The sequence below is a fragment of the Lepidochelys kempii genome, chromosome 26, assembly GCF_965140265.1.
Source record: "Lepidochelys kempii isolate rLepKem1 chromosome 26, rLepKem1.hap2, whole genome shotgun sequence".
Classification (NCBI taxonomy): Eukaryota; Metazoa; Chordata; order Testudines; family Cheloniidae; genus Lepidochelys; species Lepidochelys kempii.
Window position 1 is genome coordinate 6,079,688 of NC_133281.1, and position 25,473 is coordinate 6,105,160.

The 25,473-nt window shown below is 44.9% G+C and overlaps 1 protein-coding gene across 3 annotated transcripts in view; it reads left to right on the forward strand.

The window, feature by feature from the left end:
- PPP3CC (protein phosphatase 3 catalytic subunit gamma) overlaps nt 1-22,111 on the forward strand; it is a 53,182-nt gene extending 31,071 nt beyond the window's left edge. Inside the window, exons 4-14 of one of the 3 annotated variants that reach the window (XM_073325349.1) lie at nt 1,569-1,680; nt 4,190-4,335; nt 5,651-5,790; nt 6,820-6,897; nt 7,007-7,101; nt 9,041-9,166; nt 10,230-10,307; nt 11,907-11,988; nt 12,636-12,733; nt 15,803-15,832; nt 17,177-22,111. In XM_073325349.1, coding sequence (XP_073181450.1) covers nt 1,569-1,680; nt 4,190-4,335; nt 5,651-5,790; nt 6,820-6,897; nt 7,007-7,101; nt 9,041-9,166; nt 10,230-10,307; nt 11,907-11,988; nt 12,636-12,733; nt 15,803-15,832; nt 17,177-17,352 — 1,161 coding nt within the window. In that variant the 3' untranslated portion in view covers nt 17,353-22,111. The remainder of the gene's footprint in view (nt 1-1,568; nt 1,681-4,189; nt 4,336-5,650; nt 5,791-6,819; nt 6,898-7,006; nt 7,102-9,040; nt 9,167-10,229; nt 10,308-11,906; nt 11,989-12,635; nt 12,734-15,802; nt 15,833-17,176) is intronic. The other 2 variants (XM_073325350.1, XM_073325351.1) reach the window with 2 other exon arrangements.
- The last annotated feature ends 3,362 nt before the right edge of the window (nt 22,112-25,473 follow it).

The following is a 25,473-nucleotide window of genomic DNA, read 5'->3' on the forward strand; positions in this document are numbered from 1 at the left end:
GCTTCAGAAGTGATCCTAAAGATTATAGGCTGGTAAAATGAATTTCTGTACTATGGTTTCAACCAATTTGCCTGGTACTGAACAGAATTATCAGACACTGAGATGAACACAGTATGTTGGGGAAGAATCAACGTGGCTTTTGTAAAGGGAAATCATGCCTCACTAATCTATTAGAATTCTTTGAGGGGGGTCAACAAATTTGTGGATAAGGGTGATAGAGTACTAGACCTTCAGAAAGCCCAATGTCCCTCGCCAAAGGCTATTAAGCAATGTAGGCAGTGTGGGATAAGAGGGAAGGTCCTCTTGTGGATCAGTAACTGGTTCAAAGGTAGGAACCACAGGATAGGAATAAATGGTCAGTTTTCACAGTGGAGAGAGGTAAATAGCAGAATCCCCAAGGATCTGTATTGGGGTTAGTGCTGTTGAACGTATTCATAAATTGTGTGGGGAAAAAGGGGTAAACGGTGAAATGGCAAAGTTTGCCGATGATATGAAATTACTCAAGGTAGTTAAGTCCAAAGCTGACTGAGAAGAGTTAACCAGTTTTGTGAGATCCTTTTGTGACTGGCAACAAAATGGCAAATGAAATTCACTGTTGATAAAGCAAAGTAATTAATGCACATTGGTAAACATAATCCCAACTATAAATACAAAGTGAAAGGGTCAACATTAGCTGTTACCACTCAAGAAAAAGATCTTAGAGTCATAGTGGATAGTTCTCTGAAAACATCTGCTCAATGTTCAGTAGTGGTCAAAAAAGCAAACAATTTAGGAACCATTAGGAAAGGAATAGCTAATAAGACAAAATATCATAATGCCACTACATAAATTCATGGTACACCTTGAATACTAGTTGTCCCATCTCAAAAATATTAGAGTTGGGAAAAGTACAGAGAAAAGCAACAAAATTTATTCGGGGTATGGAACAGCTTCCATATGAGAAGAGATTAAAAAGACCAGGACTGTTCATCTTAGAAAAGAGACAATTAAGGGGCAATGTGAGAGGTCTAAAAAATCATGAATGGTGTGGATAAAGTGAATAAGGAAGTGTTCTTTAACCCTTCACATAACACATGAACTAGGGGTCACCCAGTGAAATTATTGGGCAGCAGGTTTAAAACAAACACAAGGAAATATTTCACACAACACACAGTCAACCTGTGGAACTTGTTGCCGTGGATGTTGTGAAGGCCAAAACTGTAACTGGGTTCAAAAAAGAATTAAATTTTAAGTTCATGGAGGATAGGTCCATCAATGTCTATTAGTCAAGATAGTCAGGGAGGTAACCCCATGCTCTGGATGTCCCTAAACCTCTGACTGCCAGAAGCTGGGACTGGATGACAAAGGATGGATTATTTGATTAATTCCCGTGTTCTGTTCATCCCCTTCGAATCATCTGGCACCGGCCACTGTCAGAAGACAGGATACTGGGCTAGATGGACCGTTGATCTGATCCAGTATGGCCATCCTTATGTTATTTCAAAACACTCTCAGTAAAGTCTATAGATGATTAGTGCCCTACAAAAGGTTTTATGACATACCATCTTCTCCTTCCATCTCGTTTGTAGTGTGTGCTGTATTTATGGAGTTTAAAGATAAATCATCCCAAAACGCTGTTCCTGCTTCGAGGGAACCATGAGTGCAGGCACCTCACAGAATACTTCACCTTTAAACAGGAATGTAAGTATGCCCAATTCTCCTCAGTAATGACATAGATGCACTAGCACGACCTGGCCAGGAAGTCCTCTATTGGGCCTGCCTTGGATGGCCCAGCTGGCTTTGGCAAATGTATCTGCACCTAGCTGTCCTCTTGTTTCCAGTATTCTAGCACGTTGCTTTAAATGCTGCTCAGTATTTTGGGTTGAACCAATCCTATGGAGTACTGAACATATGCTAAAGTAGCATTTGAGTTCTCTTGGTAAAAGGAATATGAATGCAGATAAAAGGAGCACAAGCCCATCTCCTGTGTTCCTGTCTTACTGACAAATGGTTGCATGCAAAGTCCCCCCGTCTCCCCCACAGCTTCTAGACCTAGCACCCTATAATTACTGCCAAGTGACTTTCAGTTCAGTTTGTGCAGCTGGAATTGGTGATTACAACTGGAAGAAAATAAAGGACTCTTCCTAGTGTTTGTACTGGGCGAATCATTACCGCTAAGATAATTTTATTTTAGTTAAATATAGTATTTATAACTTTTTAAAGTATGTGAAACGTCAAGTGGCGTGCCAGCCCTGGAGACTGAGATCCTCTCTCCACACAACAAGCATAGCAGAAGCAGCAGTTGTGTGTGCTTTGACCCTTACCTGAAAGAGTTGTCTCTAGAAGGCATGCAGTAGTTCAGTTCTGTGGCTCAGACTGCTGTCAGAGGGGTCAAGTGTGACAGGAAAGTACCTGTTTGTTCAGAAATGAGCTGAGGCACAGCTTGCTTCGTGCTGAACACTGAAGAGCCATCTGATGGTGGTCGTTAATGCTCCTGACTGAGCTGGGCTGGATTTGAGCCAGTGTGCTAGAGGTTAAAGGTTCTGTATACTGTTCCCAGTATCCCCTGTTAAAAAGCATAATAAACAAAAACTGCCTTTTCTTGTACATAAATGTTTCACTACAGAAGCCTTTTTGAGCCACAGAAATAAGGGCAGGAGAAAACGAAAAATTCAGTAATACCACTTTTTCCTTGTAGATGAAGGTCAATCTTACAGTAACAGTAAGATTTTTCCAAGACATGGTTGAGATGAAACATCACCATCTAAGATGGCTGCCAGACATGAGACGATGTGTACTTTGATATGGTGATCTCCTAATGTGACTGCATGATGTTGTAGGGTCTTACTACTTCAATAACACCTGAGGGGGAATGTTTCTGAATCCATCTGGCAGCTTGTTGTGAAAGCTTAGTTTCTGCATTTAGGAAACCCATATCAATTCTGTGACGCTTACTGAAAACCTTCCTAGCCTGTCTGTTAAAACAAGCAGCAAAAGACATCCAATTGCAGAGCATTAATGGTTAAGCCAGCAGGTGTCTGGACATATTGCTGCTTAGAACAGCACCTCCTGTTGTATCCATAAAAAGAAATTGAAAACATTGGCTTTTAGAATGCATTTTAATGTGGAGATTGTTGAATGTGACTTTTTTTTTTTTTTTTTTTGAGCCATTTGGGCCAACTCAGCACGCTCAATAAGAGAACTTGTTCTCAGTGGCTCCTTGTAGGGGAAGGAACCAGATCACTTTGTGTTCTAATCCAGTCGGGCCTCGGGTGGAAAAGGTTGGGTCAGGTCAGTACTCAGGAGCCCCTGAAATAACACAAGTGGCAGGGAATGGTGCTGAAAGTGCCCTGAAGGGCTCTTTGCTCTCTGAATCAGTAATGAGCTAGTGCCTCAGCGTGGTGAGAGAACAGCTACTAGTTGATTGTCCCCCTGATATCAGGCTGAGGCATAAAGCTGAGAACCTGACCATATGTGGGCATTAAAGATTATATGCTATTTCTTGTAAGACTTGGTGTGTTAACCCCTGGCATCCTGGTCAAATTCTAGCTCCTTAGCCTCCCCGAGTCTCCCTTGGAGCACTTGTATCCAACTGAAACTGCAATTCCTGATCTAAACCGTTACATGGTATTGCTGTGCCAAGTTAAACAGCTGTTGCAGTTCCTAGTGTATAGTCTGCATAGTGGTTGAAGCTTGTAAGATTCTTTGGGGTCCTTTGAGATGAAAGGTGCAATATGACTGTAAGATATTTACGTGATTTTATTAGTCAACCAAGTTCTTTCTAACCTTTGGCAAATGCTGAGGCGCCTCTTCCAGGAAGTTCTTGGTATGGAGGTAATATGCACTAGGATAAATTAATTTCTGAGCTTGAGGGGAGAAGATTAAAGTAAAAGTTCCTAACTGGGGCCACATTGGAAGCCTTTTGACTTTCAGGGTCATAAAGTATTTTCCTAGACAGCTCTATTAATGGGCTAGAGGAAAGCTTTGCTTAGAATGTCATAGGTGTAGACTGTTTCTATTTCACTGTCTATATTGGCTTCCTGGAGTCTCTCTGACAATGCTCCTACAGATCAAGGCCTTTGCTGCCAGTTCCTGTAGTATGTTAGTCTGAATGCACGAACGGTCTGGAACCTTTTCATTCAACTTGATCAACCCACATTGGGTAGAAGATAAATCATCTTCTCTCTCTCCCGCCTGCTCTCCCCATTAGGTCGAATCAAATATTCGGAGCGAGTGTATGATGCATGTATGGATACATTTGACTGTCTTCCTCTCGCCGCCCTCCTAAACCAGCAGTTCCTGTGCGTCCATGGAGGACTGTCTCCAGAAATCACATGTCTAGATGACATTAGGAAAGTAAGTAATCTCACTCGTCATTCACACTGACATTTTTATTGGGCATTTGTATTACGAGGGTTCGATTTTTAGTTGCATACTCACACAACCCATCTCTGGTGGACATGAGTTATTGCTTCCTCTGGAATCTTGGATTGTTGAAGTTTGGTCTTAATAGGGCTTTCTTTGATCCCTTTACCGAAAGGGGTTGTCTGCAGTTTAAGCATCGGGTTCGATACCCTCCTGGGAGCCCAAGATCCAAGCAGGAAAAAATCAGCTTTTTTTCTTTCTGAGGTAAAGAAATTGAGTTCCAAGCAGTTCAGTGTGTGTGGGCCTTTTGGACACTATGTAAACAAGCCAAAGCCCTGTCTATTGCACAGACATTACACTCCTTAGTCCTTATTATGGAGCGTTCGGTGCACTGGTTAACAGCCTTTGCACCCCACAGGTGGCTGCTGCATATAAGTAGTTTGACATTCTTCGTTGAAAAACAAGCTATGGACGTTTGATATTCCTCCATTTTATCTGCTGTTTGTGATACTCCCCCATGTATCTTGAGACAGCATTATGGTCTGTAGTTCTGCAGCACAGCTCAAGCTACTTTGTGTTTGAGGGTAATGGATCACACACTTTTCTTCCTCTCTCTCCCACCTCATCCTTAGTTCTCTCACGCAGCCAGAGCTGGTTGGTTGCAAGGGCCTGACAGATTGTCCCAAAGTTGGGCCTTCAGTCAGCAAAACTCCAGGCTAATTAAAGGCCTTTGGGTTGGTTACTATGACTTGGTTCCAACTCTTCTTCCTAAATTGCTACTTGGTAGCTTGTCACTGGTATAGTTTGCATTTTTAAGTCTGCAGTATGTTTTTTGTTGTTGTATAGAATTTACTTTTTCTTCCACCATGTAACAAGTTAATAACATCCTTGATGCTGATGGCATTGAATTTCTGTAGACACTTTGAGTGTAGGCAACATTCTCTAGTGGTTAGACCAGGGAGCTTAGTCAGATAGTATATGCTGGTTCTCCCAGAGCAAAGATCTTTTCTGAATGTTTTGAGGGAAAAGGGAAAGCAGGCAGGGGCAGAAAGCCAGGTAACTCATGAGCATCCAAGTGATGACCAGATGGCTGCCACTCAGACTTTGCTCCCCAGAAGATTGGAAAAAGGGAAGGGAGGAAGCTCAAATCTGTTGAGTAGACTCAGTAAGAGAGGTGTCCAAAGCTCTAATCCTAATTCATTCGAACTAGCCCATCTCCAGAGCTCTTCTGCTTAGGGGCATGTGCCCCTTCGTTACAAAGCCACTTGACCTCCACAATTGTCCTCATTTTGTGTGCACCTTCCAGTTAGACAGGTTTAAAGAGCCTCCAGCCTTTGGTCCGATGTGTGACCTACTCTGGTCTGATCCATCAGAGGATTACGGCAATGAGAAGACGCTAGAGCATTTCACTCACAACACTGTTCGAGGCTGCTCCTATTTCTACAGGTAAGCAGAGTTTCAGTGGGGCTCAGATGAACTATGGCTTCTGACTTGTCCTGGGTAGTGTTTTAAAAGCAAATGGAGAGAGGGATTGAAATCCAATTGTGGTGTTAAATGCCCCTACTTACCAAGTTCTTGGGTTGTCTGTGTTAGCACAGAAATACATGAACTTGCTTTAAAGCTGTTTTTCCCCTATGGGAAATCTACTTGGGTGGTACTTGACTCCCTGAAGCTGCCCCAGGATGCATCACTTGATGAAATTGCAAGTATCCAAGGTTGTAATGAGACTTCTGGTACCTGTTGTGGTGCTTTTGGAGAGCCTTTCAGGGGCCAGAAGGTATCAAGGGGATTTCAGAAGGAAAGAAATAATTTTAAAAAATTAATTTTTTGTACTTGGCTCCTTGCAACCTGGCTGGTTGGGATTTAGCATAGGAATCCAGACTGACTGTTTCCAATGTGCTTTGTGATGAATCTTTAAAAGATGGCACTATACATGGTTGTGGCCTTATTTCAGAGGCGCTGAGTGGTTGCAGCTTTCATTGGCTTTGAAGGGTGTGACTACACTGCTGCTGGGAGTGAGCCTCCCAACCTGGATGGATAGACTTGTGACTGCAGGGCTCTAGCTAGCTTGCTACGAATAGCATTGGGAACGTTGCTGCACTGGCTGAGGCTTGCTCTAGCCACCTAAGCGCGAAGCCAGAGGATCAGGTGGATCCGAGCTCGGTGGCTAGTGCAAGCCTCCACTGGTGTACTAACATCCACGCTGCTCTTTTTAGCACACTAGCTTGAGCCATGCAAGCATCAGTCTGCCAGCCAGGCTGGGGGCTCGCCCCCAGCTGTAGGGTAGACCTATGCAAAGATGCTGAGTACGTCTGAAATCAGCCCACAACTATGTGCAGTGCTTTCATTTAAAGATTTAATTCCAAAGCTCATGAGACCATTAATGCTCTTTGTTCTCATTTCTCCTGCCTCCCTAGAGGAGGGAGGATTTTTGTCTTTGCTACCTGCTAATGTATTTAAAACTCTTCTTTTCAGTTACCCTGCCGTTTGTGAATTTTTGCAAAACAATAGTTTGTTATCTGTAATCCGAGCTCATGAAGCCCAGGATGCCGGGTAAGTGCTGCAGTGCTAGGACTGTGCAAGAATGGGTTTTCTTGATTTTTTTTTTTTTTTTCCTACCCTTAGCCAGACCAGAATGCTAACACCATGCCCTGCCTTCTAGGTACCGAATGTACAGGAAGAGCCAGACAACAGGCTTTCCATCGCTAATCACAATCTTCTCTGCACCAAACTACCTAGATGTGTATAACAACAAGGGTAAGGCTGGCAAGGCCACATCTCTGCAGTTGTTTTGGATGCCAGTGCTGTTTTAATATTAACCCTTAGGAAACCCCTCTCCAACTTCCTCCTTCTGTTTTGTTGGCAGTAGCCCCAGCTCACTCCATCCTTCTCATTTGAATGAAGCCTCTTCCACTTCCCTAGGTGCGCGCACAGCCTGTGAGCCAGAACATGCTAGTCACTGAGCCCAACTGCATCGTGCTAGCTGCTGTGTGCTGCTACCCCTCTTCTACCAGCCTGGCCTGACCTGCTGATATGATTCTACTCCCACTCATCTGGTTCTCAGCTTTCAGGGGGAGGTGGGTGTCTGGGAAGTGACAGCTGGGGAAGGAGGTGGGATAGCTCAAAACAGGCTCCTCAAGATCCCTGAAGTTAGTATTACCTTTTATCTGCCACAGTGGTCTGATGGAAGCCTAAGAAAACATCTCCTCTTCAATGTGATGTGTGCCTGGGGTAAGCTAGGGTTGAATCCAAAAGAGCTTCATTAAGTGTCATTTTGACAAAAGCCTGTAAACTCATAGTGAAGGTTGCCACTCTGTGAATGACTTGACCCTATCCCAACCCATGTGTTGAAGTACCAGTGCACAAAGGAATAAAGAAACCATGGAGTTAGTAGCTTTGGATCTGAATTTCTTTCCTTTAATCAGTTGAACTTAGATACTTCAGCATCACATTATTTTCCTTTTTTGGGTGACGGCACTGAATGAGAAGTAGCTCTGCTATTAGCATTGCAGCTGCATTCAAATTGGCAGCAGATTGTTGTCATTGCTAACTGAAGTCACGCACTGTTTCGTTGACATCATCAGGTCAGTGGGTCCACAGGACACACTATAGCTAGAAGCGTTTGACACATGTAAACATGAAGGAGAAGGAGGAAGAAAATTGTTCAGAATAGTCCGTGGTGGTTAGAAATACAAATAATGGGATGAAAATGAGCAAAGGTAAAATTTAGGCTGAGAGCAGGAACTCTTCCCTAAGAGCCTGATCTGTAGGGCAGAGGAATAGTCTTGAAGAGGAGTTGGTGGCAATCACTTAGTTACTCTGGACGCAGACCAAGTGTATGCTTCAGAGGGAGCAACCTTAAACTGCTTGGTCAAGAGTGCTTAATAGGCCTTCACCTCTGATTCTGGTATCTGTGGGAGTGTCAGCTTGTACCATGTCATCAGGGGCCCTTAAATGAATATTGACATGCATTGGGAAAAGGAGGATTGCTGTGAAATTAGAACCACACTGAGTACTAAAAGCAGTTGTGAATCTTGTTTCTAAAACTAAAAGCTAAAGCATTTTTCTTAGTCTAAACTAGACTAAGTAGCAAACTTAAGCAAGAGCCCTTCTTTCCCACTCTGACTTTAACTGGCTTTAATTGGTTATTAAAGCGTCCCCCTCTAAGATGGCAAGTTTGCATGCTGTTATAAGTAAACTGTCCAGTTATAAGCCCTGGGGGAATGACATGCATGCTGGTAATGGTGACTGTGCCACTGTAACATGCAGTTGCTGTCCATGTTCATAAACTGTAACCCCTCTGATATTAAATAAGAAGTGAGGGAAACTTTCCGCCTATCTTTCTAACCTTTACTTAGGATCCAAGAGTTTCTAGTTCACGGTTTCTTTGAGGTGACCGTTTTGAGGCTTCTGAGCAGAGTGTACTTTTTCTTTAGAGTCTCATTATATTGTCCTGGGGAGCTATATGGAAGATGAGCTATTGTGAAATGTCTAAAACTTCATGCCCTGTAGTCGTTGATAAACTGAAAATACCACTTAAGCCTCTTAATTCTAGATAAGTAGTAGTTTGGTGCTGCGCAAATGGAACTGGTTGTCATTGTTTGATCACTAACGCTCAGTGCTAGAGGGAGACCGTCTTTGCGCCTCAAAGCTCACAGTGCCTGCATACACACACTCCCTCCCTCTCCTTTTCTAGCTGCTGTGCTGAAATATGAAAACAATGTCATGAACATCAGACAGTTCAACTGTTCTCCACACCCCTACTGGCTTCCAAACTTCATGGATGTCTTCACATGGTCTTTACCTTTTGTAGGGGAAAAGGGTAAGAAAAATAAAGCATTCAGATTTCTGTTTGGCCTAAACAGTGACAGATCATAGCACTGTATGTGATAAAAGCCTCCTGAGGGTAACTAAATATCTGTAAATATCAAATCAAGGGATTATCTCGGAAGTTTTAAATATGTGGTGCAGCTTGGCAGTGTAAAATGGTATGGATAAGTAGTTCAGACTTATCATGACCTATTGTACAGTAGTAGAACTCTGATTGCTAAAGTTCGTCAGATTTTAAGTTTCTTTGGGGAAAAAAGTCTGCTTTGCCATTACCAAGAAGTTAAATAAAATGGTCCCTGTTTCACAGTATTTTTGTACTGATGAACCAGCCCTGATTAGGTAATTCCCCCAACTGTGCTGACATCTTCCATGGTACACAAAGAAAGAGGTAAATACGATGTAGATGTGTGGTCCATCAGAAAGAGCATTCACCACAATCAGGGAGAGGCTTTGATTTCAGCTTTAATAAGGTATGGCTGCCTAAAAAAACAGATTGTGCCAAAATTCCAGCTTCTTCATAAAGGAGCACTGCTCTCTCCCAAACAGTCTAGATTCTCTTTCAGGGCTTTAGGTTTTGGGGATAGCTTAAAGGTCTAAAATGTTGACTCTGTTGAACCAAAGATTGAAATTCCAGAAGAGCCGACATTCCCTGAAACAGATGGAGTATTATGCAGTTTTTATGGGGTAGGGGGAGATGAGGGGGAATGGGAAGGGCCCTTAACTGAGACCCAATCTCTTCTGCATGAACACTGTGGATACCATACTCCCTGACCAGTTCCCATGCAGTTGTGCAGCATTCTGTGCAATGCTCAGATTGCGCCCACCTCTATGACGGAGGATCTCAAGTATCTAATCAAATGTATTTTGGGATCCTCTGCAATGAAAGATGCTGCAGAATGTAGCTATAAAATATCTTTGGGCTCCCTCTTCAAATGTATAAATGACTGATCTCATTGGTTCAATCCAGCTCACCATCTCAGATACCCTCCCCCCTTGAGCTGTGTGAGCGCCAGTCCCCTCTAATCTTCCTACCGATTTGTCACTACTTCTTGCAGTCACAGAGATGCTGGTCAACATCCTCAACATATGCTCTGATGATGAGTTGATTTCAGATGGTGATGAAACTTTGGAAGGTAACAACCTTTATTACAAGTTGGGCTGATAACAGTGGTGAGGGAATGGTTTAAAGCTAAGCTAAGAGATTGGCATCCACTTTAGAACTAGAAACAAAACTGTCCCTTTGCGATCTAGTGACAGTGAAGTGCATAGGGTTGTACTTATTTGTGGCAATGCACTCCTCGCTAGATAATCTGAAGAATGATTTCCTGGCATTACGAGGTCATGGGATTATTCCCCATTTTATTTTTTCTGACTCAAACATTATTACCCAATCTACTGCTGCAGACAGTCTTTCCGCTGCTACTCTGCCCCTCTAGATCTAAACTTTAACACTCAAGCACTGGGCCAATTTGTCCTTCCTTTTCATACTAGCTCCAGAAATAGCAGCCAATTATTTGGTCTTGATTAGTGATTTTTGAAGTGATGATGTGTGAAGAAAGCTGAATGCAGGTGGAGTAATACATAAATTTTGATAAATGGAAAAGTACTGAGAGAAAATAAAGTAAATGTGGCATGGAAGTAGTAGGGAGGTATAATGTAACAAGGTGCCACTTCTATCAACAGGTGGAGACTTTAACCCGCTTCTCCCATTGAATTTCATTTTTGATTTTTTTTTTCCCCCTCCCTCCCATGAAAATTAAATTTGTTTCTTCTATCTCTGTCTTCATCTCCTTGTTTCTTGGTGTCTCCTCTCCCTGAAGATCACTACATTTCAAGCTATCAGAAAGGTACCCAGCTAGAATTTGCTGCAAGCTTAATTCTCACTGCCTGTGTCACCAGATTCCTTGGAGTGGATTTGAATAGCTGACTAGTTGGGGAGGCTCTCCATCCCCCTTTCAGTTTTAACATAAGCGCCGTGTGGTTTTTTAACCCTGCTATGTTCCTCTAGGAACTTGAGAGTTGGGGTCACATTTCTATTTGGCTTCCAAATGCAGCCACCTAGTGCATGGCTGAACCATTGGTGCATGTTCAATCTCCAGTTCGGCTTGTACTGTTCTAATGTTTGATAGTGCCATTTGAAGAGTCTTAGCTGAGAGGAGATGTATCTATCCTATTTTATCATCAATCACCTTCCATGTTTTTCTCCCAGCATACATAGTAAAAGGGGAGTACACCTACCTCACTGTATGTTTGAGTGAGAGTCAAAGCAGAGTTGCAAGGCAGTGTGTGTTTATGCCAGAGGTGATGCTTGTGTGACCACTCTCCCTTCTACAAGCACAGCCCAGCATTCCAAGGTATTCATCAGCGGTCAGATTTGTCTGTGTTCTGCCTTACCAAACTGTCTACATGGCTGAGTCATTTGTGTTACATTCTGTGTAACGTGATCTGACCTGTCGAGTAAAGATCTGCTGCTTCCCGCAAGAACTGTGAGATCCATTCTTCTGGTGGTTCTGCTCTTTCCTTAGACCTTTATTCTGTGTCATTTTGTCAGTGTCACCATTCTCATTTCCATTCCTACTCCCTCCCAAGAGATTGTTTTCTAGAGAACATAACTGTAAATTTGTAATCCATGATTTCTCTTTCCTAGAGCCAGACAGATGCCGCATACTGACATTACCTGTGGCTTTAAAAGGAGGGCAGAAAATCCTTACACAATTTGTTTTCTTTCAAAGCAGGCACGACCGTCCGTAAGGAGATCATCAGGAATAAGATCAGAGCCATTGGGAAGATGGCGCGTGTTTTTTCAGTTCTCCGGTAAGAAGGCAACTTGGGAGTGTTTTGTGTGTGAGCTTAAAGTGCAATCTGGGTAGTGGGGGGTTGCTCCTCTGTCTGACCCGTATGAGTGAAGGTAGTAGTATGCAGGCAGGAATCCAGCTGAGAGAGACTGCAAAACTATATCAAAATGGGGAGTCTGGGTTTGGGGAAATTGCTCCCATCTATCCGTAGTCTGGTGCTGCAAAGCTGATGGTCAGTCCTGTTCTTCGGGGACTACAAAAACCTCCATCCCATCAAAGCTAGCATCCTCATCAACAGAAAAGATTAGACCTGTAGTGGGGATCCCTCCAGATCAGAGGTGCATTTCATTTAAATAAGGAAGTATTGGTTGAAGTTGCCATTGGCTTTGCTGCACGTCGTCCTAGTAAATAGAGCATCTGAGCCTGCAAGGTTGTATTAAACTTCCTGGTGGAAAAAGACATCAAATGGAAGCTGTTTGGATCACCTTCGGCAGTTTACTGCCAAGATGGTACAGACCTAGGCTTGAGGGTTACCCAAAGGTAAGTACGTAGCATTCCCCTAGGAGGGAAGGAATATTTTAGTGAGCATGCCGCTGGCTGTAACCCTCTTGCCTAAATGCTGGTTCTGATAAGAGTAATCCATCCTTCTACATCCTTTTTTTTCAGAGAGGAGAGTGAGAGTGTGCTGACTCTCAAGGGCCTGACTCCCACAGGTACACTGCCCCTGGGAGTCCTCTCAGGGGGAAAGCAGACTCTACAGACTGGTGAGTACATGCGAAATAACCCTTTCAGTGAGCTCCATGCACAGTGTATCTCATGCTCCAGTGTTACACGTGTACATAGGTGCTTCTCGACGTGTGGCTTGGGACATGCGAGGGAGCCACCAGCACTTGTTTGGAGGAGTCAAGATTCTCTATTTGCCATATCTGGTGTTCTGCTGAAGCAGAGCTAGCACGGAAATATCTGGCCTTCAGGTGCCACCATAAACCATTGGGCCAGTTCCTACAGTTCCTCTCCTGCAGCACCATGGGAATGGGGGCAAAGGATTCTCGGGAGGACCATTGTGTGGGGTCTTAGGAGGGAACGGTTGAGAACTCCTGGTATGAAGTGATACAAACTGGGGTGGGAGGTCTTTTCTAAAATACTAGTATAATCTCGTGGTCAAAGGGTTGTCCCCCCGCTCTTAGCATTGCCTCCAGGCATTCTCTGCTTCAGCTACTCTGCTGCTGCTGTGTAACAATGTACATGAATAGTACGATAAATGAGTCTGCTTTTTAGGGTTTTTTTGTCAAAATAAATCCCTTTGTTTTCAACCCTAATATTATGATTCCAGGAGGGGGGAACTTATATTTTTACTTTGAAATAGGTTAGTTCTCTCAAGTATGTTTTTGAAGTTCAAACTTGGCAATCCCAGTGACTTGGTCCATTGGGTTTGAGTAGCTTTCCTGTATGCTTGTTACTTTCTCTGTATTTTTGGCAAGTACGCTTGTTGCTCCCCACCTGGGCTTCCCACCAATCAGTCTCAAATTATATTAACGTTCTGAGAGTAGCACTGATCAAACCTCACATAAGTAGTGTGTTTCAGGCCACAGGGGGTGGAGATTGGCTGGTGGTCAGGGAATGAGTTATTATCGTAACGTGTGTCCCCCAGAGGGAATCCCGTAATCTAGTGTTTTAATCCTTTCCTGCTGCCAGGTCTTCAGTACTGGCATATAATTGGCCTGCTTTTCTTTCCAATGAGCATTGGGTGATTTCCTGATGGCTCAGAAAGAGATGTGTTCTGGGACTGTGTCTCTTTGTTTAAATATTTCATGGGTGCTTGAGAGGAGACTTGCTATTGGGTTTAGAGGATGTAGCATCTTCCCAAGCTTTGTAGGTTTTCTTTGTCCAAGGAGATGTGCGAGTTTACTTTATGCTCTGTCCAAGGTGATTTCTGCCACACTGATTAAGCTACAGGCATGAGAATAGAAAGTCAGTAGGTGAGAGAGCAGGTGTTCACCTTGAAGGTGTTCTGATGACCTTGGGATACAAAAGACTAGAGCCGGACTTAGTCATGTAGCATTGTTTTATGCAGCTCTAGTTTGAAGGATGATGCATGTTATAGACCGGAGAGATGCAAACAAGCTTAGGACACAGACTTCTGTCTATTGCTTTTTTAGGTTATTCCTCTCCCCAGAACGCCCACCTCCTCAGGGGTGAGGTGCAATGCAGACATGTCCCAAAGTTTCTGAAGAGCTACGCTTTGACCTGAAGTGAAGGATTTTAGCTTTACACAGCTTCATAGTGAGCTTTGTGGTTTGATCATAATAGTAAGAGAGATGGCAGATCAATTAGATAATTCCTGCTGCTCTTACCCTGTCCTTCCTCCTCCTCGTTCAGTCTCTGTTGACTTCCCCTCTTCTGTATGAAGTCTGAGCTTCTCACCTTCAAGGCAATCATAACTCCACTGCTACCTGCATCTCCATGCTCAGCTCTTAAGCACCATCCTGCTTCTCATGCTCTCCCCAAGTCTCTCTCCTGGTCATTCCTTGTCCTTCTTGTCCACTCCTAACTTCATGCTGCCTTCCATGCTACCCATATGCTTGGAACATGCACCAAATGCCCTCCTTCAAAAACCACTCTAGAAACTCCCTTGTTCTGTCATGCATTCCACAGATAATGTCCACACTGAGTTGTGAGCATTCAGTGTTGTATTGGGTCATCTTGTGCCCTCATTGTGAGGGCGGGGGGGCTGGGAGTTGGTTTGCTCCCCTTCTCACCGTCTCTGCGCCATTTACAGATCTTTCATGACATGAGATTAACAAGAGTCAACTAAAGATGCTCAACCCAGAGCTACAATGTTAACGCACAACGCTATCCCTTCCTCACCCTCTGTCTGGAAGCCTGAACACGTGACCTGTGCATTATGCCACAAGGATTTAACAATCTCAGGCACTCTCAAGCCTAAAGGGGAAATAGATTCCAGTCAAGGTCCCTCCATTGAGAATGCCTTGCTACCAGGTGTTCTGACAGGGGTTAAGCGCACAAGCACGTTGACAATCACAGCCGTTCCGGGGGCGGAGGGAGACATGACATTGCTGAAACCTTATGGTGTCCTGTTGCTTAGTAACCCTTTTTGTGGGAGGAGTTGAAGCCAAGTAGGTTTGAAATATCTGCCTGTGCTGCGTTCTACTTCAAGACATCAGGAGCCGAACAGCCTAGTTACTGTGCTACTCAGCACTCCGCTGCCAGAAAAGGAGCCAACCCCCTTTCCTTCCCCTCCTGTCCAAGTGCCAGCCTGTTGGTTAAGGTCAGCTGCTTCTTTAAATGACAAGGGCACTTCTGCCACAGGTAGGTTTGTGCACTGCAATCTCCAGGAGGCAGTGAGTTCCATCCATGGAAGTCTCCTTCCCAGAGCATCACTGAGCTGAAGGCAATAGCTGGTGCCCATTAAATGTGGCATTCTTCAGTTTGGGAGGTACCAGCCCCATGGCTGTCATGGGACACACATGCACCTGGCCCAGGGGGTGCTGAAAGGCCAGCCCTGTTAGTTGCTTTGTTAATTTTTTTGGACTCAGCAGTTTGACATGGATGGTGAACTTCGTGCCACAAAGAGGAAGGAGGCTCCCAAACAGCCTGAAGCTTGAATCCTCAGCTGAAAATCCCAGCTGAGTGAAATCCCCTTCCAGTCCTTCTGTCTCTAGTTCCTGTCAGTCCTTCTCTGCCAGCTGATCTTCATCACGATCCTTACTGGGGCGGGGAAGGTTGTGGGTCTCTAATGGCAGCAGTAATGTTAGTTCACTCACTCTTTTCTGTCTTCATTTTTGCATGCCACTGTTCCTCCTGTCTTACAGCCACAGTAGAAGCGGTAGAGGCACGGGAAGGTATGGCTAGAATCCTGCGAGAGACTCAATCATGTTTGTCTGCTAATTTTAAGGAGCTTTATCAGCAGTATGAAAGCTTTTTACTCTTGCATCACCAAAAAGGGGGGAAGATTGGCCCCTTCTGGGGAAATAAATAACATATTGGGCTACCTCAGATCTGTCTCAGCCTTGGTGTCCCAGAGATGAGTTGGAATGCTTAATTTCATGAGACCGGGCTTCTGGGACTGCTGTATTTCTGTAGCAGGATCCCAGACTGAGAATTCGGGTGTCTCATCAAGGTCCGAGTGTTGATTCCTGAAACTTCATCACTGGATGGTTTGTTGCTCAGCTCGGGCCTTTGACGATATGTTTCTGAAGGCTGCAAGAACAGTTGACCAAAACAATATAGGAAATATTTGATTGTATTTATTGCTATCGTGGCTCCTTGGGATCTGATCTCAGCCTTTCCCTAACCTTCGGGTGGAGTTAACACAGTGTGGAGAGGCAGTATCCTCTCTGCAGTTAAAGTAGTAATACCAGAGTAATGAAATTACTGCTTTGGAAACTTACTTTCTCCTTCGCAATTTTATCGGATTTACATTGGGTAAAACCGCACTATTTGGAGATTACGATATCCGAAAGAATTTAATCTTTAAAAACACTTGGAGCAAAACCTTTTACTTAAATCTATTGTAAAGCAAACCAGCTAAATGCTTTGTGTAGGGCAGTCCCTGCAAGGAACTTGAATTACTGCAAGGTTGAGTAGAAACAAAGACATACGCATCTGCAGTGGGGCTCTGTCCCATGTGTTTAGCTCCTGGTCATGCAAGATAAAATGCTTCCTTTCCGATCCAAGGATTAGCTCTTTCTCCTCTTTGTGGTGTTGCAGTGCGTGGTTTTTGTGTTGAAGTAAAACACCCTTTGTTGATTTGTCCTCACTATTTTTTTTAGTATTACGTTTTTCAGCTTTGAAAGTGTGCTGCTATTTCACTGCATTAACTCTTCAGAACACAGGGCACATGTCTGGCCTGCAAGTTGCCCCCGCTAAACAGTATCGCAAGGGAAGTCATAAGTGAAAACCATGCAAATGAGCACTGGCTTTATTTGTGCTGCTGAGTAAATTGAACTGGGCCCTAGAAATCGGTTTAGTGAAACGTAATGCAACTCTACATGTCACCAATAGAACTCTGCCAAGTGCATGAGACAATAACAGAATCATACAGAGATCTGCTACTTACTTTTTCTTAACCAGACATGTGCTCTGTAGCCACGACTCTCGGTTCTGTAGTATGGTGTGTGCTGATAGGCTGTTCCTTGGTATGCTGTTGCACAGACTGACGCTCTTCTTTCCCCTCCTTGCTCTAGCCATCCGTGGATTTTCACCGCAGCACAAGATCCGCAGCTTCGAAGAAGCCAGAGGGTTGGACCGCATTAACGAACGCATGCCGCCGCGCAAAGATTCAGTGCACCCAGACGGGCCGGTGAACTTGGTAACCTCAACAAACTCTGCGGAAAAGAATGGCACAGGGAAGAAAGCTTAGTAATGGTTCTAATGCCCAATCTGCACCACTAAAGGATCCAAAACTTAATGAATTTTATTTATTTATTATTGGGGTGGGATAGGGATGGGGAGAAATAAACTTAACCTGGAGGCACGTTCATAATCCAGTTTGCATCCATTCTGTAAGAAAGGTGACCATTTTGTAATTTTTTAATTTATGTTCAGTATATAAAAAGTCCATCTTTTTTAATTTAGAAACCAATCTAATTGCTAGTGCATATATGAAGTGTTGTGCTGTACAGCTGACCTCTCCCACACAGAAGGGGATCCTCTGAGGATTTAAAAAAAAAAACCCACACAGAGTCCCAAGCAACTTTGACTTTGGTACAGTTTTAAATTAGCCTGTGCTTTCAAAAGCAGCAACTTTCATTTTAAAACATGTTTTCACAACTGTCTTCACTGAGTTTGCTGTTGTTTTCTTCAACTTTTGTTGTCTAGCTGCATCCGCTGCTTTAGCAATTGATTTTGTGGAAGATGGCATGCTGCGTGGTGCGACTGGCTTAGACCCATCCTTCACTTTTTGGAAGAATTTTTATCCTAGGTGATGTTAAAGTGGATAGTTCAGATTCCAGCTGGGGTGTTGCATTATCTCTTGGGGATAAGGGTACAAATTTTCCAGTTCTAGCATATTTTTTTCAGGATTCCAATAGAACGAAAAACTTGTTAGTATGACCTGGAAGGTGGGCATGGGAAAGCATCCCCTCTAGTCACTATTCTTTCTAAAGCTTTTGGTTTTCAGACTCTGTGAAGCAAACCATTTGCATCGTTCCATCAGTACAGACAACACTTGAAGTGCATCTAAATGTTCTTTACAGAACACCATGCATTTTGATTTACAGTCCATTGAAACAGGAGTAGGTCAGTGCATACTAGGGAGCATTTAGTGCACAACAGCAAGATCCATGTAGCCAGTTAATGTACTAGGATTTACACCCTAGCTTGCCGTGCACTGTGTCTTGACAAGCCCTTGGTGTTGGTGTTGCCACAGGCAGTAACAACCAGGACAGACAGACCAACCCCACACCCACCCACTATAAGGGATTAGGCGAGCAAGAACCTAGTGGCCAGTGGAGGTATGGAAGATGTATGCTGTATGGAAGATGGTGAGCCATCCAGGGAACATCAGTGACTCCATCTGAAAGAGGGAGTAATTTACCTGGCCACAGATAAGTGGATAGATGGCATGGGGAAGGATTGGTGATGTATATTGATCATTGCCCCCTTCCCCTAAATATCTGTGCTGTTGAATGGTCAGTGCAGAGAGGGACTTGTGAAACACGTACGTTCTTGGAAACCTCTGTGTCCTTTGGTTGTACTGCGGAGGACAATTTTTAGAGAAGAAAAGTGGCTTGGAGAACTCAGTGGATCTGGGCTAGAGATTCTTGAAGGCAGTTTGTATAGTATATCTCTTAGTGAGTAGGGGGAAAGGAGATCTCTTTCGGGGATGGTGGGTTTCTACTATAAATGCACCAGTGGGGATGCCAAAAGATGGCCACTATACACTGTAAAGTGTTTTGAAGTTGGAATCTAAATAAGCAAAGTACCCAGTTTGGTTCATTTACTTATTCAGACTTTGACTGAATCCAGTTTTGAAACCGACTTTGAAAAATCCAAACCTGGTTGCTTATTTTTACAAAATGCATACTCCTCATTTCCTGCCTTTCCCTTATTGGTCATTTTAGCTAAATCCCCTCCTCTTTATTCTATTGCAAAGCAGCATCACTCAAATGCTAGTCCCTGGCTGCTTTTCACTCGCCTTCCCACTTGAACAAATGTATGACATCTCGTGCCACCAAGCAGATGAGGCAGATGAGCAGGGTTAAACTCTACCCTCTAGGTGATCCACACACCCTGTTCTCTGTTTTGTCTTGAAGTCCCTTGATGTTACTATCTTTCCTTCATGCTGTGGGCATAGTCGTTGATTCTCAGTCCCAGAGGAAGGCAGCTGCCTTACAGGAATCTTTTAAATTGTCACTTCTAATGATATGTCACAAACTTAATTTCATACCAGTTATTTAGGACACTGCATCTGAGCAGATGGGGGTTTTAGCGATGGACTCTTACAGTCACGTGTCACCATTTTTTTTACATGACTGCCGCTTTGTGAAAGTGAGTGTTTTTGGAAGGCTTGTCTGTTTCTTACTCCATGTGGGGCAAGGGGTCCCTTTCGTTATCCCTTTTCTTTCTATGGCATCTGTTCCAAAGCAGGAATAGACCTAAACATTACATCTTCCTTTTAAAAGATGGATGGTAGTGCAGTATGCTGCCCTACACACTCTGACCTGGCTGAGATCTTCTCTGAGCAGCATCTCTGGTTCAAGAGCCATGTGGCAGGCACCAGAAGGAGATGAATCTGTCCCTCCTTAGGGGTTAGTGAATAACAGGGGGCAGATGTTTGACTAGGTGGGATCCCTCCTGTACATAGTAATGGTGGGAGGAGAAGACACTGCCAAGGTATCCTCTGCTCATCACGCTTTGGAAGCTTAACACTGACCGTTGTTTCTGCGCCAGTTACAACGGAAGCTTTGCTCCTGGGCTCTGGGCTGCTGGTGTTGGCTTTCTTGAAAAGAAAAGGGGTTTGTTCATGAAACGCTGTCCTGTTCTGTGCTTTTTTTTAAAAGCAGGTCGCACTTCAGCCCTACCAGCTTCTACTGTAACCCTCTTTGCCCTTACTCCTCAAAGAAAAAGATCAGTTTCTGTTTCAAACCTGGAGGCTCACCATAGCATTGCTTAAGTGGTGTTTGCAAAGCATGGAGCTTCGAAACCATAGTTACTGGAGCTGCGTGCTTGCCGCAATTATCCTCAAATAATCGGGGGACATAACTGGGGGTGACAGCTGGCTTCCTAAATTCTGATTGGCTTGTGACTTAGCAATATATTGAGCCAGAGGGGGCTTGTTTTTAAGCTTGCTAATTGTTGGGTGTTCCTTAAACAGGAGTCCCGAGTCCTCTGCTAATTGTCAGTCAATGAGGCTGTCTCCGATGGGGAGGAGCCCAGCTCTCACATTAGTCACAATCAGTTTGAATGAGCAGTACTGAGCGGCTCTGACAGCAGTCACTAGCCCAGCATGTTGTGGGCGGAAGGAGCTCTCTGGGTGACTCATGGCTTCCCCATGCAGACATGGAGCTATCCGGTCTTTCCCCTCCTTATTCGATCAAGCTGAGAGCTGCTGGAAACGTATTCCATATCCCACACAAGCCCATGCAGATAGGATGCTGTCAGGCGAAGAACAGCCTCCCGTTGCTATGGGAACAGTGCCAGGGTCTGTGTTTCTTCAGCACAGTATGCAGTGTTCTTAATGGGGCGAGGGGGTGAGCAGCAGCGCAGATTGGGGAGAGTGGGTGTTAATTACCCCTTAATTGATGTTCATCTTGTAACCTTCCCTGTCCTGGCTTTTCCTGTTTAATTCAGAGGTTAACTAGCTCCTGTTGCGCCGAGTGGTGCTGTAAGTGGGTAGCAGTCTGTGAGCAGTGGTGATCGTGCATTGACAGTCGGGGAAGAGTGTACCATCACCAGCTGTGGTTGTCTTGGGCATGTTGAGATTCCACCTGCAATCAGAGCCAGGAGTGGCCAGGATTTTTGCTTTTAAAATGTAAACAGTATGTGAACCAACCTTCAGTGCTAAGCATTTAAACCTTGCAGTCCCCGTCACTTCTGTTCTTTGTGTCCCAAGGAAGGAGGGGGAGAGATACCTCGAAGCCTAGGCCTTTGAGTGCTGGGCAGCTCTGGAAAGAAAGCAGAGCTCATTCCCAGCAAAGCATCATCCCACAACCACAGCCTTTGGTGTGAGAGGGGCTCCTGTCCTTCTGCATTGTAACAGACGAGTGCAAAGAACTGTGGCCTTCAAAGCCATGTCTGAGAGAGGGAGGTGCTTAAATATTTCCCCTGCTCCCAGTGCAAAAGTATTGCAGAGACATGAAGTAGTTTCTCCTCTTCCAGCTCCCCATCCCATCTCCCAGAAACCCAGCACTGGTTCTGCCTTGGAACTATGCATGTCTAAAGAGGCCTCATCTCAGAGCTCCATTCCGTCCTCTGTTTCCATCCCCTCTTGCCAGCCAGCTGCAGAAGCTTGACAAATGAGACTTTGCAAAAAAAAAAATAAATAAATAAATAAATAATAATAAAAAAAACACAAAAGCCAAGGAGTACAATCAGTCCATGGAACTCCAGACTATTAAGGGCAGTGCACTCCTTTCTCCACAAGGCTGTCCCTAGCAGCCTGTCTTATTTTTGCATGTTATAGCAAGGTGCATGTAACAAGGAGGGAGTCAGCAATGGGATATTTTAGCATTGGGAACAAAGGTGCATTCACCTTGTTTTGGGAGAACCTTTTACTGTGATGCCATCCCGCACACCTATTTTTAAGGGCCTTCCTTGGCACACCACCACACTCGGGTAAATCTTACCTAGCTAGATTCTTGTAACGGAACAGCTCGGAGGCTTGTCTGCCTCAGACCCAAAGGATGGTCAAGCCCCTAAGAACATGTGTTGGATATGGTGATGATAACTTAGGTTCTCGCCGCTGAAGGAGCATATGCCCGTTGCCTGGAGACTGCCTCCTTTTTTCTTGCTTTTTTTAGTTATGTTTAAAGAAAAATGGTGAAAAATGTTATTTATTGGCAGAAATTATTTAATATAATTTCTCTTTTTTGTGAACAAGGAATGAATTTGTTAGAACTGTCTTAATGTAAATTGGAAGTCATCTTTAAAAAAAAAAGTTAAAAATTAAATGACAGTCATTTGGCTCTGGAGTCTTTATTTAAATCGAATTCACTGTGGTGCGTCTGAGGATCATAAGAACAAGAACATAAGAATGGCCATACTGGGTCAGACCAAAGGTCCATCAAGCCCAGTATCCTGTCTACCGACAGTGGCCAATGCCAGGTGCCCTAGAGGGAGTGAACCTAACAGGTAATAATCAAGTGATCTCTCTCTTCTGCCATCCATCTCCACCCTCTGACAAACAGAGGCTAGGAACACCATTCCTTACCCATCCTGGCTAATAGCCATTAATGGGCTTAATTTCCACGAATTGATCCAGTTCTCTTTTAAACCCTGTTATAGTCCTAGGCTTCACAACCTCCTCAGGCAAGGAGTTTCACAGGTTGACTGTGTGCTGAGTGAAGAAGAACTTCCTTTTATTTGTTTTAAACCTGCTGCCATTAATTTCATTTGGTGGCCCCTAGTTCTTATATTATGGGAACAAGTATATAACTTTTCCTTATTCACTTTCTCCACACCACTCATGATTTTATATACCTCTATCATATCCCCCTAGTCTCCTCTTTTCCAAGCTGAAAAGTCCTAGCCTCTTTAATCTCTCCTCATATGGGACCTGTTCCAAACCCCTAATTCAGGGGCTGGTAAACTTTTTGGCCCGAGGGCCACATCGGGTTTCAGAAATTGTATGGAGGGCCGGTTAGGGGAGGCTGTGTCTCCCCAAACAGCCAGCTGTGGCCCAGCCCTCACCCCCTATCTGTCCCCTCCTGCTTCTCGTCCCCTGACAGCCCTGCCAGGACCCCTGCCCCATCCACCCCCTGCCCCCGCTCTCTGGCCCCTGACCGCCCCCGGACCCCCTGCCTCCCCATCCAACCCCCCCTCTCCTTCCTGACTGCCCCCCCCCAGGATCCCTGCCCCATCCAACCACCTCTTCTCCCTGTTCCCTGACTGCCTCCCGCTGCCCCATCCAACCCCTACTCTCCTTTCTGACTGCCCCCCACGGACCCCTGCCCCCTCCAACTATCCCATCTCCCTAACTGCCCCCGGAACCCCTGTCCCCATTCAACCCCACTGTTTCCCGCCCTCTGACTGCCCCAACCCCTATCCACACCCCTGACCACCCCCCAAACTCCCCTGCCCTCTATCCAACCCGGACTCTCTGCCCCCTTACCATGCTGCCTGGAGCACCAGTGGCTGGTGGCCCAGCTGCGTCAGGGCAGGCACCTGGGCCGCCCGGCTGGAGCCAGCTGCACAGCACAGAGCACCAGGTCAGGCCGGGGATTGCCCCAGGAGCTCACAGCCCCATGCCCAGAGTATTGCACCAGCGGCGCTGAGAGCTGAGGCAACAGGGGAGGGGGCGAGCCTCCCTGGCCAGCAGCTCAGGGGCCGGGCAGGAGGGTCCTGCGAGCCGTAGTTTGCCCACCTCTGCCCTAATCATTTTAGTTGCCCTTTTCTGAACCTTTTCTAATGCCAGTATGTCTTTTTTTTTTTTTTTTTTTGAGTTGAGGGGACCACATCTACGCAGTATTCAAGATGTGGGTGTACCATGGATTTATATAAGGGCAATAAGATATTCTCCGTCTTATTCTCTATCCCTTTTTTAATGATTCCGAACTTCCCGTTTGCTTTTTTGACTGCCGGTTGCACACTGTGTGGACGTCTTCAGAGAACTATCCACGATGACTCCAAGACTTTTCTCCTGATTAGTTGTAGCTACATTATCCCCCATCATATTGTATGTATAGTTGGGGTTATTTTTTGTACATTTATCTACATTAAATTTCATTTGCCATTTTGTCCAATCACTTAGTTTTGTGAGATCTTTTTGAAGATCTTCACAGTCTGCTTTGGTCAGTGGGTTTCCAGTCATTGGCATATAAGGCCTGGAGAGGAAAATCCTGCTTCTGTTTGCACAGGGATTTGTTCCTCAGAGTGATATTTTTGGGATAGGAATGCCCTTTCCATGTCACATGACCTGCAGCCACACCACTGTTGTGGTGATCTCACATGGTAACACTGCTACCTACTTCTTATGTATAACACTTTGGCCAGAGATCTCGCACCCTATAAAAAGGAAGATCAGTTTTTGACAGATGGGGAATCAGACACAGAGAGGGGAAGTAACTTACCCGTCACCCAGCCGAGCCAGGAATAGAATGCAGGTTTCCTGACTCCGTCCATTGCCTGAGGCACTGGCCCACACTGTCTCCTGCCGCAAAGTCTGGCTGGGCTGACTCAGGACTTGATGGGAGGCTTCGAAGAAGCAGGTTGGGGGTGCAGGAAGTTCTATTTTATTTAGGTGTATTAATACCATGGTTATCACCATAGCCTCAGACTACCTCTGTGGTGCCCTGGATCTGGTAGGTACTCTCCTCTTAGCATGGCTCATGGAGCTGTGCTCTAGGACGGAGTCCTCTGCGTAAGAGGGGCTGAATAATCATAGTGATTAAAGATGGCCAGTCTTTTCTTAAAGATGCGGGTGTTTAAATACAGTGAAACTCCAACTCAGCTAACACTACTGTGCCTGGCTAAATTCCCTCTTTTGTTTCCAATGGATTCTTCTTCCCTTCCTACCTTAAACTGTGGGATAGTGCATTCACCACAGCTGCTGCATTGCAGGCTAGAGGTTGCTGATATTCCTACATTTCACCTCCCTCCCCAGGTAGGTTGAGGGTTAATTATAGTTGTAAGGTGCTCAGATCCTTGTCTGAAAGGCAGAGCAGTAGCTGGTACTATTCCAGCAAATGCCTGTGAGTTGTCCCCCAATCGGTATTCTGTAAATAGTGTTGTCCTTTACTGTCCCAGGGCTTTCACGGGGAAGCATTATGGTCTGGAATGGGCTTCATTTTTAAATTGTACTTGGGGGTAGCTCGTCTTCACCACCCCCTCTACTGAAAACTCGCCAAGCCAGTGCCCGATTCCCATGTTCTGCCTGGATTTGCTGTGTTACACCAGAAGAGGGGGCTGTTGCTCTTGCAGAGAATCCCAGGTCAGGTGCTGAGATGTTGGTGTTGCTTTATTTTTAACATTCAAAACTGAACAGGGTTTATTGATAAGTCGCTTGCACCCGGCCTCCTCCGCTCTCTCTTCCCCCCTCCGCCCCGGCCCCTGTTTAGCACAAGCTGGCGGGAGAGACATTTCCCCCGAGTCAAGTGCAAGGATCTGAATGGATCGAGGCTAAGGACTCTTCCCTCTTGTGCTTCTGTATTTTTTTTAATTCCCTGGTCATGTCTGTGCAGAGATAATTTCCATTTTCTGAACTGTGGCCATCGAATAAGATGTCACAGGCTCACACGTGGTCTTACTATTAATTTATATTCCAGGAGGGCCTCAAATCTTCACCTGAGACCAGGGCACCTGTGTGCCAAGCGCCATACACAAT